Source organism: Haematobia irritans, chromosome 4 (genome assembly GCF_050003625.1).
Source record: "Haematobia irritans isolate KBUSLIRL chromosome 4, ASM5000362v1, whole genome shotgun sequence".
Taxonomy (NCBI): Eukaryota; Metazoa; Arthropoda; class Insecta; order Diptera; family Muscidae; genus Haematobia; species Haematobia irritans.
This window is the reverse complement of record NC_134400.1, coordinates 8,790,635-8,802,900: the sequence shown is the minus strand read 5'-3', so window position 1 is coordinate 8,802,900 and position 12,266 is coordinate 8,790,635. Positions and strand designations below refer to the sequence as shown.

At 36.5% G+C, this 12,266-nt stretch overlaps 1 protein-coding gene across 3 annotated transcripts; it reads right to left on the bottom strand.

Annotated features, from left to right (window-relative positions):
• Positions 1 to 73: 73 nt before the first annotated feature.
• Sap130 (Sin3A-associated protein 130) lies at positions 74 to 11,338 on the bottom strand. 3 transcript variants are annotated; one of them, XM_075303439.1, is made up of 11 exons: positions 11,181 to 11,338; positions 10,823 to 10,932; positions 6,264 to 7,349; positions 5,606 to 6,187; positions 2,456 to 4,107; positions 2,156 to 2,343; positions 1,895 to 2,088; positions 1,767 to 1,840; positions 1,525 to 1,695; positions 842 to 946; positions 74 to 771 (listed from the first exon to the last, which is right to left on the bottom strand). In XM_075303439.1, the coding sequence occupies exons 2-11, from the start codon at positions 10,893 to 10,895 to the stop codon at positions 622 to 624; spliced, it is 4,275 nt and encodes a 1,424-aa protein (XP_075159554.1). In that variant the 5' UTR covers positions 10,896 to 10,932; positions 11,181 to 11,338; the 3' UTR covers positions 74 to 621. The 3 variants fall into 3 exon arrangements, with proteins under 3 accessions (XP_075159554.1, XP_075159555.1, XP_075159556.1); XM_075303440.1 differs by having other exon boundaries at positions 2,156 to 2,307; positions 11,181 to 11,337; XM_075303441.1 differs by having other exon boundaries at positions 6,264 to 7,097; positions 11,181 to 11,337.
• Positions 11,339 to 12,266: the final 928 nt, after the last annotated feature.

The following is a 12,266-nucleotide window of genomic DNA, read 5'->3' as shown; positions in this document are numbered from 1 at the left end:
TATTTCAAAAAGTCGATTTTCTAGAAAGATATCAAAAATTCACCCAGCAATAATTACAAGTTTCTTTAATGAATTGTTTTTATTTTTACACTTTATTGATTTCCAAGTATTTTTTCATTCTACGTTTACATGGCTTTTTAAAACATTATAAATTTGTATTGATGTTGCTTCCATAAATTAAAAAAATATTTTGCATCTTTGACTCGTAATTTAAAATTAAACTTATAATTATAGTTTAAATTTTGAAATACTATATGCTTAATTTTATTTCCTTTTTATTTTTTTTTCTTTCTGTAATTTCAATAGATTTCGGTAATAATTAATAAAATATGTACAATATTTTGGCGCACAATTAATACTACTATAAAACTTTATTTAAAATATTTATAAATTTTAATTTATATATGAGTGTTGATGGGAAAACAATACAAATTTCTGTACATATGATGGATGAATATAAATAACTAAACAATAGTCTAATATTTAGGACAATCTATGATTGTTTGCTAACAAAATACACACCTTAGTGTAGACGTACGTAATGATTATGAGAAAATAATAAAAATGTACACTGTACAAAGATGCTCTGCTGAGGATGCACGGTAGACTCTTTTAGACAATCTACACTTTTTCTCGTTTTTTATAATTACGTTTGGAAGCACAACGAGTTATGATATCCGAAACATGAGACTTGTGTTCAAATATTTTCATTATTTGATTTTGCGCTTCGCTAACACCATCCACAATGATTTTACTTCGCTGCATGTTACCCTGTCAATAGAAAGAAATTAAAAAATATTTATTATATGCTGATGTTATTTATAATTCCATTTGAATTAACCTTTAAAAGATCGCTGATGCGTTCAATTTCATTGGTAATACCATTCGATTCCATTTGTTTTAACATGTTTGATAATTTGTCATAACCCAGAGACTCATTCTCGCACTGAAAATAAGGAATGAGAATGTGTTACTTTTAATGAGGACTGAAACAAACTAAAATAAAAACATATTAGTATTAACATAATTGTAAAAAAATAAACTAAATCATCCCGTTTTCTTATCGACTCATTTACTTTTGGCCGTTCACGCAAAAATCGCATCATTCCCCATGGTCCGATATTCGGACTAAAAAATCGCAAAATTTTCGTTTGGCGATATTTGTTAAACCCTATTTTATAAACTTAAAATGTTCCAGTATAGTTTACTTTAACGAAAATATTTGATTGTAGCCCAAGAGTATCTTCATATTTCCATTATAAGAAAAATAAATTCTTGCGATTTCTAATATTGGAACATGAGGGATTATGCCAATTGTCAGAGGCTATATGTATAATTATTTTCAGTTACATTACTATTTCAATTACTTTGAAATATTTTTCAAACTCAATTTTGAAGCGAACTTTTTGGTGGTAATTTTTGGAAATGGTCTGATGGCAAATATTTTGCCATCTCTGCCAACACCGCCCAATATCTGCCTTTCTATGTAAAGAAATAGCCAAGGTCTTAAACTAGTATATTTACCAGATCCTCCATTTGATTTTTCAAGTGATAAATTTTCCAGCCATTTATTTTTCCCATTACATTTGTTTGATTAGCCAAATCCATTATTGTGGGTCGTCTTTCTTCACGAGGTTTAACATCCGTATAACGTTGAAAATGGTTATATGCCGATTTCCATGATTGTTTGTAGGTCTATGGAAATAGATTGGACCATAGTTAAAGCGTCAATGCCAACAAATCATATATTTGGATATATTACTTACACTCAATAAGGTACAGTTTTTGGGACGTTTTAGTATAAATTCCACTGGTTTAGTGTTTTCTTTACCATTAATCACTGAAATGAAAAAAATTTAAATCGATACTAATTTAATTGAAGACAAATGCTTACCTTCATGACCCTGTGTAGCTGATCCAATATTCTGAAGAGTCCCATTACTAACAGCATTAGTAATATTGGAATCATGAGTTATCGAGGGATTTGTTAAACTCTGCGACGTACTATTGCTATTATTGTTGTTGTTGGCCTGTGGTGGTGGGAGACTAAGTGAAGGTTGACTCTGTGTAGATAGTTGACTATCGTTCCTATGATAAGAAATTTTAAGAAGTTATCAACACACTTGGTATGCAAAAACAAACAATTAGAACTCACGTTGATCTCCTAGATTTTTTGCGTGGTGGGCAATCCATTGGTCCGCCATTAAGACGCTGTTGTATAGTCATCGCTGTTGGTCCATGTATGCTATGTTGATGCTCAAGGGTCACAAGATTTCTTGATGTAACTGGCGCACCAGTTACTACATGCTGTTGTGAAACCACAGAATGATGATTGGAGTAAAGCTTTAATAATTTTCAGAAAAATATACAAGAAAAGAAAAAACACACATAGAGGACGCACAAACAGAAGACAAGGGGTATGGAGTACTTTGATCTTGTCAAGAAAACAACTTACATCGTTTATTGGATTAAAATGGGAATCGATGTTTGGACCTCCGCCTGGCAAACGATTTATTATCATGTTATTATCTTGTATCTGTTGTTCTACTCCCGGCGAAGAATTAGCAGACACCGTTGTAGAACCATCAGATGATGCTGGGGAATCGGCTCTTGAAGATCTAGTCATTGGCATAGACGAATTAACTGGAGTTGAGGGATTATTTAGAGATCTTTCCTTTTTAGCCAATGACTCGGCTGTTAGAACTGTAGAACCGATTGATGATGTGGTGACTGAAGTTAAACTATACGAACTTCCAATGGACGAGGATGCAGGGGAAGATGAACTGGGAACAATATTTGAAGAACTTCCCCCGCCCATGGACAGTAAAGTGGGTTGGAGATTTTTGGCCGCCCTTATGGGAGATCCATCAATATCACGTTTGCGCAAGATATTTGATACCACAGCGGTTCCCGTTGAACCTACCCCAGATGTCACTTTTATAGAAGTTTGTAATGGTATCACCATTTGATGACTTTGCTGCTGTTGCTGTGAAGAGCTGAGGGATGAAATATTTTGCTGGCATTGTGAAGATGGTATAACAATTTGTGAGGTTTCCAGGCCTGAGGACGTTTGCTGCAATATCTGTGGCGTTGCTTGAGAAACTGCAATTGCGTCTGCAGCTGCCGCACTGGCCATTTGCCCAACCGATGACAATTGGCTAAATCTTACGGGGACAGCTTGAATTTGTGCCCCGGCACTAGAAACAGGTATTTGCAATTGACCAATAGTACGTCCACCAGTTGACGGCACCACCGTAAATGTGGCCGTAGTTGAGTTACCACTTCCAGCATGAGTAACAAATGGCAATGAAGATATTGATAGATTAGCTGCAGAGCTACCTATTTGATTCTGGGACATGGTGCTGCTGGTGACTGTTGTTGTTGTAAGCGATAATACACCCGTCGAAACTTGCACCGAACTTGCTGGCACTGATTCATAGTAAATAGTACTTCCTGGTTGTAAAAATGTGCCTGTAGGCACATTTCCCGATGAGCTCAATACACTTGCCGCCGTTTGCCCAGAATTTCCAACATTAACAGCCGACACTGGGGTATTGACAATGGTGCCACTATTGCTGCTAGTACTACTGTTGCTATGCGGTCTTTGTGGTGCTGCAGCCGTGTGTATAAATACATTGGTCGAAGAGGCTCCACCGCTTGATGAATTTACACAAGATGAATTATCCATAGGAGAAGCTAATTGAGCTTGAGTCATTACTTTGCCCACAGTTATGGCACTTGCATTTTTGATAGGTGTCATTGTACCGGTTATAATATTACCCCCACCCGATCCTCGAGCACTGATTGCCAAAGGCATTACAGTTGCGCCACCCGCTGCCGTCACCGCCGATGTAGGGGTAACTAAGTTTTGTGTAGTCAACAATTGGCCACCCTGCGAGACATTTACCAATTGAGCTGTGGCATTTGTAGAGAGATTTGTGGCTGTTATATTGGCACTTGAAATTGATGGAGATGCACTGCCTGAACTTGTGTTTATATTCTGTTGACCGCCAGCAACCGAAGAAGGTGGAAGTTTTCCAATACCCAATTGTGTTATGGTCAGAGATGGCTGTACTTTAGCAGCCATTGTTACGGGTGGTCGAATGCCTATGGAGGAGAGTAAAGGAAAAAAGTTAAAAATATTTTTAATATGCCCTCTACCATAACAAAAGAATATTTTACATAAAATCTGTTAATTTCTTCTAAAAATCTACTCCTCCAAGGTATATATTTCTGGGAAGGCAAATGATTGTGTCAGATTCAACAGTGAGAAAATTTTATATGGAAGTATCATCACAAATTACAGATAAAAATGAATCACTCATGTGATTTTCAATATGTGTAAGTCACAGACTAGTAAAGAACCTTCTGTGTAGGGTTAATGATATGAAACAATGTGTAAGTATGTCGCATCAATACAAACACAATTACACATATAGAGGAGTAATGTTTAGTTTATTGTCATAATTAAAGTGTGCATAGATAGTATTTTATTAACCTTTAACCGGTGAGGTGAAATTTTTTTGCGTAATTTGCGACGTGTGGTAAATTTTACCCCCTCTTTTACATTAATATTTTTTCTGTAAAAAAATTGTTTTTTTGTATCATTATTATATTTGTTGATTAGTAAACATTGTATTTAACGAAAATAAAACAATATTTCGAAATATTATATGTTCTTTCAATGATTAACATATACTTTATTTCACACGTCTTTTTTAAAATATATGTAAACGAGTGTTCGAGGTGGTAAATTTTACCACCACGTACCCAGTTAAAGGTTAATCTTGTTCTATATCATCAATTCTATAGTTGTTATGAAGCCTTGTGTAAAATTTTGTGCAACATACATGATTTTGACTAGTCGATTTAATTCAATTTTCGAAAATCGAATGATTACTCTATTTTCAAATCTGATTGACCATAATTTTGTGATATGAACTACAGGTACCGCATTTCAGGCGGGATGGATGAAAACTAAGCAATAGTTAACTCAGGAAGTCAAATCTCGGCTAATATGGGGGCTATATCTAATTACGTACCGATATTGACAATTTTTTGTGTGTCGATCCAGTGAAAAATAACTTTTCAGAACGTTGAGGCTCGAATAATTTTTTTTATTTAAAAACTATCACTAAACTCGAAAATATTGACAGCGTTGATGGTTAGGTTCGTTGATGGCTCACTAAGACTATTCAGTCAATTGTGATACCACAGTGGTGAACTTCTCTCTTATCACTGAGTGCTGCCCGATTCCATGTTAAGCTCAATGACGTTCCACATTGCAGTGAAACCACTTAGAGAAGCTTTGAAATGTCACCAGCTTTAATAAGGTGAGATAATCCACTGGTAAAAAACTTTTTGGTGTTCGTCGAAGCGGGAATCGAACCCATGGCCTTGTGTATGCAAGGCCGACATGCTAACCATTGCACCACGGTGGTTCGTTGATAAAAGATAGCAGAATATAACAGACGTCGAAAGACGACAAGAAGCGACCGCAAAGTCGACTTCAGGGTGTCAATTTTACTGGGTTCAAAGGGTTCTTAATGGTCAAATATTGCCCCCCATGAAGATGCCGCATTTAAATGTTAAGATAAAAACTCACCTATCTTACCGGCACCTGATGTATTCACAATAATCGGTTGCAGCATTACATTCGTGGCCAGGCGACCAGTAGATCCAATAATTTGTTGTGTTGTTCCTCCAGGCTGCTGCTGCAATTGTATAATACGCGTTGTTGTCGATGGTATAACATTTACACTTGACGCCGTAACGCCGGTAACGGTGGTACTGCGTGGGGAGTTTGCGGCCCCAGGAGTTGCATTTGAAACACTCGATGCCATTGTAGGTGTTAATTGCGGCAAATTCGGAGCTCTTATACTAATACTTGTTGTATTCAATTTTGTTGCCGAAAATGATTTTGCAAATGGTATCGGTCGTATTTGACGTGGAGCTCCTGCAGTTCCACTGACTGGTGTCAATGGTGTGGCTACCGCAAAACGTGGTCCACCGCCAGTTACAGAGGAAGAATTGAATTGTTGCTGTTGGGTCGATAGTGTTTGGGCACCGCTCACATTGGAGGAATATACTAGGGTGGCTTGATGTTGTCTAGGTGGTAAGACGGTGGCTACATAAGTTTGCTGTTGTTGTTGCTGTTGCGAAGCCGACGACACAGATTGTATGGTTGCTACCAAAACGAAATAAAAATGAAAATAAATATCAACGCTATAAAAATATTACAGTAACGTTTATAGAAATCTTACATTGCTGTCCCTGTTGGGATGTCGGTGGATGGTGTTGTCCCGTTAGCAATCCTGCATTAGTTTGTAGAGCTGAAGCTGTGGTTGTGACCACTGTGCCGCTTACTGGTGCTACAGAACCACTAACAGAAACGGGTGATCCACTTATACCTTGTGTTATAATACGTTGTCTGGATTGGTGTGGTATAGCCCGTATTAATTGCATTTGTCCTGTCTGATTTGCTGCCATCCATGTAGTGCTAGTTGCTGGTGATATGACTGTTGTGGCCGGAGATGATGTATTGCGACTAACCGCTGTTCCACGCACAAAATTACCAGCCGCAGTTATACCCGTTACAGTGGTCCCGCCACTAGTTCCACCTGTGACCGGAGCAGGCGTGGTCCTAATAGTTGCTCTGGGTAGATAAGTGGCTTGAGTTGCTGTTCTGGTAACAGTTATAGAGGTATTCGATACCGATCTCGCTGGGGCCGTTGGAAAAGCGGTAATTTGTGTACGTCCCGAACCGGCATTCTCCAATTGCTTTATCATCGAAGGTGTCATCATATTGCTCATAACTACACGCACTTGTGTCGACTGGCCACCACTTCCAATGGCCCGAATTGATGTGGCTCCACCTGCACCAGATGACTGGGAAGAATTTAGAGCAATAGGTGTACCACTAATTGATGTTGCAACAGCACCACTAGTTCCAACCTTTATAGCTCCCACAGTAGACAAAGTCGCACCGCTTCCGCCTCCTATAGCCGTCGGTGTCAAACCACTTAAAGTTATTCCCCCACCAGCTGCGGCATTGGCATCAATGGTAGCTGTCTTGACATGGGTTATTTTGGCTGCAACTGGATTTAAAGAAAATAAATTTGTAACATTTGTTGGATTTTTCAATTGTATGGAAGGTGGATGATGGGCTTGTGCTGTCTGTGGATTGATAATTGTGTTGGTATTGGATGTTGTGATAGCGGAAGACTGTAACTGTAACGGTGTTGGAGTCGATGTTGTTGGTGAAGACAATGGTGAATTTTGTGATTGTTGTTGTAAAGATACTGGATGTGGATGGGGTATTAATTGGGTTTTAATAATTTTCAGGGGTTCTATGAAGAGGGGGAAAATAAAAAAGGATCATTTTAGAAAAAAAAAAGAATGTGTATTTTAATGTACAATTTAATTGCAATAGAGCCGTTTGTCCGTTACTCATATGTTGCCTTTTCTGTGCCTTTCAGGATGAAATACTAAAAATAAAAGAGACATAATATAGCCGACCGACCAGTCCACCTGTCATCGAAACCTCTGTATTTCTCAATTTTTGTTAAGCAACATTCCTTGTAAAAACAAAAATGGAACTAAAAGGCTTTGAAATTGTTTAAATAAATGGAAATTGAATAAAAATAAATTACCTATTCATATTTCGATTTTTCTGTTTTTCCAAAATCCAAGCATACTCCCGAAGTAAAAAACAAAGATATGAAACCTATGACATTTCCATAGCATATTGCTCTTATGATACTCTTGCAACAGGCGATGGGAATAGGAAAGGGATGGGAGAGTGTTACACTAATTTTTCCTCCTTTTGGAAGCTATAATACTATGAGTTATCCTAAATACACAAATCTGGTTAATACCGTTTACATGCTATAACCGATTTCGAATATATTGCACTTTATATTAGAAACAAAATGGCCATGGTAACTATTTAAGGGGAAATATGCTAAAAACCTGTATGAAAATTACTCTGGAAAGTTATATCCTGTTTATACGGAATATATGAATCCATTGCAGTTAATATTAAAATTTATTTTGAATTCTAGTTGGAAAATTAGAACGTTGCACCTTTATACCTATGTATACCAATAACGATGTATATACGTACGTATAGAATATAAAGCACTATTTTGGTTTTGTCTTTTGTATTGTCATTCTGTATCTGAAGAGTTTTGCTCTATTGTAGGTTGTGGGTGTATGCAATTTTCCAACCCCTTCCACAAAAGAAGGCAACACAATCTTTTTATACTGTCATAATATCTAATCAAGCCCATATTCGACACTAATTTTATTGATTGTCGGCTAAAACACTTCATATATTTTAATAAATATACTGTACTTTATAAATATAATCCCACTCATACTTCCAACTACCGGCCACCCTTGTAATTTGCAGACAGTTGCGAAATACACTGTATGGATTTTTTATATGTATATACTACACTTTTTTTACGATCCTTCCTAGCTGCTGAATCCACAACTACTTTTGAGATTATAAATCATATTCTTATAAATTGAAAATTTTGTCAACGATATATTTTCTTCTACTTGCAACCGATAAGAGTGTATAAAAAAGAACACAACCATACAACCATGACACGAATGCCATGAAAATGTAAATGAACAGTGTTGCCACTTTGCTTGTACCAACAAATATCAAAGGAATAAATTTGGGCTCTATGCAGAATAGGTAAAATACGTAAAAGTGTTATGATTGAATCACAGACCATTGATAACCGTGGATTTTTGTCTTTCCAAAGGAATTGAGCAATTATTTTTGCATACAAAAGGGTCGTGGGTGGAGTAAACTCAACGCCCCCTATGGACCCTTAACAAAATTTCCGCTACACAGAAATTGCATTGGTACTATCGTTACCGAGTGTTATCGATTGTTTACATTTTTCTGCCATAAAAAATACATGAAAACCCTGTATTATCTGCATGCAACAGGAATGAAAATTTTTGTTATTCGAGGCACTCTAAAGGAGCGTATTTTTGACTTTCCATAGGAATTGAGTGATTATTGCATACAAAATGGGCATGGGACCAACTCTATTTTATTCTATCGTATTTGTCGGAAAAGCATTGTTTTCGAGATATCGACATCTGAAAATCAGTATTTTCCTTTATATTTTTGTTAATTCTGACAGCAATTTTTCACGAAATGAATGAATTTGCGCGTTTTTTTTGGTAAAAATTGTACATTTTAAAAAGAACATATTAAGTAAAAATGTTGTCGCAAGAACGTAGTTTTCGAGATACCGACCCTTGAAAATTGGCCTTTAGGTGGCCGGCTTCGGGCGGGGTTTGAGACTTTCTCCTATAGACAGAGTCCAAAGTGGGCTAACGCGAACCCAAAGTAGACAGGTGGCCGGCCTTCGGACGAGGTTTGAGACTTTATCCTATGGACAGAGTCCAAAGTGGGGTAAACGAACCCAGGACCTCTCCGGGTCCATGTTACTCTAAATATATTACTATTAGGATGATTATGTGCGATGGATACTAAATCCAATATACGTGATAATGAAAACTTTAGGGGCCCGTAACTCCGAAAATAGGTCTTTCCGACAAAAAGTGGTATCCCTGCCAGCATTTCAAAGTTCTAATTCATCCTCATCGCTACCACAGACTCGTAAATGTCACCATAACCATCGTGAACTGTGATGGGGGAAGCATATCAAAAAGTACAAAATGTACATGCAAGTATTTTGCCATCACTACTGTTAGAAGAGCCATTTTATTTTTTGTGAAACGCCAAGCGCAACCAGCTTGTTATATTTTATTTAAATAAAAACGAAAATAAAGTTCTGAAAACATAGATATTACGCTTAAAATTGTGAAAGGTATATGGTGAACAATTTTCGACTTTCCAAATAGAATAAAGTGATTGTTTTTCAAATATTTTTCCAGGCACGCTGTCTCCATCGAAAATAAACTATCTGGCTGATAGACGCTGTAATATGTAACTTGCTACTTAAAACTCAACATCATTCTTTTATTAATGCAAAAAATTATGTTAAATGTGATGAGATAAACCGAAAAATGTTATATTTATAAGAAATTATAAACGTTTAATCAAATCAATAAACATCTACACAATCGTGTTTTACTTGACCACAATGATTCTTTTACAACTATATTAAAATGCACTTTTTCTGATAGTTTGCAGGGGTTCTTATTGGCGTCCTTCGAAATTGATCTAAATAGGCACCTAATAATTGCACTGATGAGGAACTTTTTCGTAGTAACTTGGCGTGGTACAACTTCTCAATAGTGACGGCGCTTTTCCGACGAGTTTTTGATGTCGTATATGATTGTTTTCGACGTAGTGGGGATTCTCAGAAGCGCCCCCAAATTCAAAAAATGTTGGCAGGGATATTACATTTTGTGTTTAGAATCGAAAAGTCTACAATTGGACCAATCGGACCACTTGTACTAAGTTTATTTAAGCCAGCCTCGTATTCAATTACATTTTCCCCATGAAAAATTGTTTCTACCCGCAATGCAATTTTTTACGGATATCAAAGATTTCGCTAGAGATTGGCGTTGTAGAATATTCAAATGGCATTTTTTCTAGTTTGGTATGTTTTGTAAAATAATGTAATGGCAACACTGGCAACAGAAAATACGCTAATAGATACTGAAAATAATGATAAAGGAAAACTTCCAAATGAAGGCAAGAATAAAACGAATAAACGAAAAGCGTCCACAAAAACAAAATGAAAATTTTGAGAATATTTTCTTCGTTGTGGGGGAAAACGAGGTATGTAGGCACCTTAAATATATACAAATGTTACAAACTTACCTCCTGTTGGTGTTGTTGCACCTCCTCCACCTGGACCACCACCCGTACCATTGCTTCCATCACTGGTATTCATTTTATTTAGAAAAGCCGTATATTTTTTGATAAAAATTCTAAAACAAAATTTCGTATTAAAACGTGAAATCCGAATTTTACTGATATAACAAAATAAATCACTACACTTCGTAAATAGCAAAAGTACAGCTTGGCGACTGGCTTTCTGTTGAACATATATATAAGTATATATTACATTTGTCTCCCCAATACACAATCGTACACGCACACTTTGATTTGGACACACACACTCTTAATAGTGGATATTTTCTAGACAAATTTTATGCTTTTTCTTGTCTACACTCACCTTAATATCTTTTAAAGACTAATTTCAAAATTAATTAACTGTTTTGTTAGCAAATATTCCTTATTTAATTCTATGATGGACTATTTTTATATAAAATTTTAATAATATTCACACCTCACATAAGGCCGAAAAGTATCGTCCGACTTGAAAGAAGTAAAATGAATGATACGAAGAACGGAATTTGCGTAATGTCAGAAAAAAAGACACAGAGGGATAGTTGTTATCATATGTTTTCCTTATAGCGTGGTTAGTGGCGGAGATAACGTAAATATACTCAATAGACATGTAAAGACCTACGTCGCCGTTACGTTAATACAATGTTATGCACCGTTCAGATTATAAGTTTATCCGAACGAAATGTTCGGAATCTTACAATGTGGCCAGACGCGATAAAAAGCTACGGTATCTATTAGTGTGTAAATATAACCCTAGCGATAGGCGGTAGGCGAACACTTATTTACGTGTATTTCTTATGGGAAGCCCAAAATCCGCGACGGAATACCGTGACGGCTAGCGGCGTGTCGCTAAATTAAAACTTATTCGAACTCCGTGGCGAAAACTGGTATAGTGTTGCCATCGCTTATCAATTTTTTTAACTCACCACTAGGAATTGCTGTTGCCTGGACACGTGTAGATTATTTTTTCTTGAAATAACTCAACAAATAACAAGCCATTGTATGTTTTTATTCAACTTCATTGTTTAATATTGTCAAAGCGTGCTGTATTGACAACAAAAACGCTAGGAAACGTGAAAAAGGGAATTATTCGCCGTCAAGCTTATTGTATTTGCCGTTGCGGCAAAAATGTTTCGCCTACCGCCTATCGCTATGGTTATATTTACACACTTATGCTGTCGAACATAGCTTATATGTGGCCAACACCTGGGATATGTCTCGAAATTTTGGACACGGGCATTGTGATCCGGATAAACTTATAGTCTAAATTGCACATTACAGTTAGTCATACTGAACAGGCGGCTTCTGTTATGGCACAGAATTTATCCAAAAAATCGGTTACCGTTAGTCACTATGATTTATAATTAGGTGGCAACGATCCAAAAAAGTATGCAACAGCTGTTTATAATTA

Excerpts from the sequence above, each read along its gene's own strand:
- Sap130 (XM_075303439.1), bottom strand. The coding sequence starts at position 10,895 with ATGAATACCAGTGATGGAAGCAATGGTACGGGTGGTGGTCCAGGTGGA. Across the intron at positions 2,344-2,455 it reads ATTTTAATCCAATAAACGAT|CTTTACTCCAATCATCATTC; the intron begins GTAAGTTGTTTT and ends AAATTATTAAAG. Across the intron at positions 2,089-2,155 it reads AAAAAATCTAGGAGATCAAC|GAACGATAGTCAACTATCTA; the intron begins GTGAGTTCTAAT and ends TTCTTATCATAG.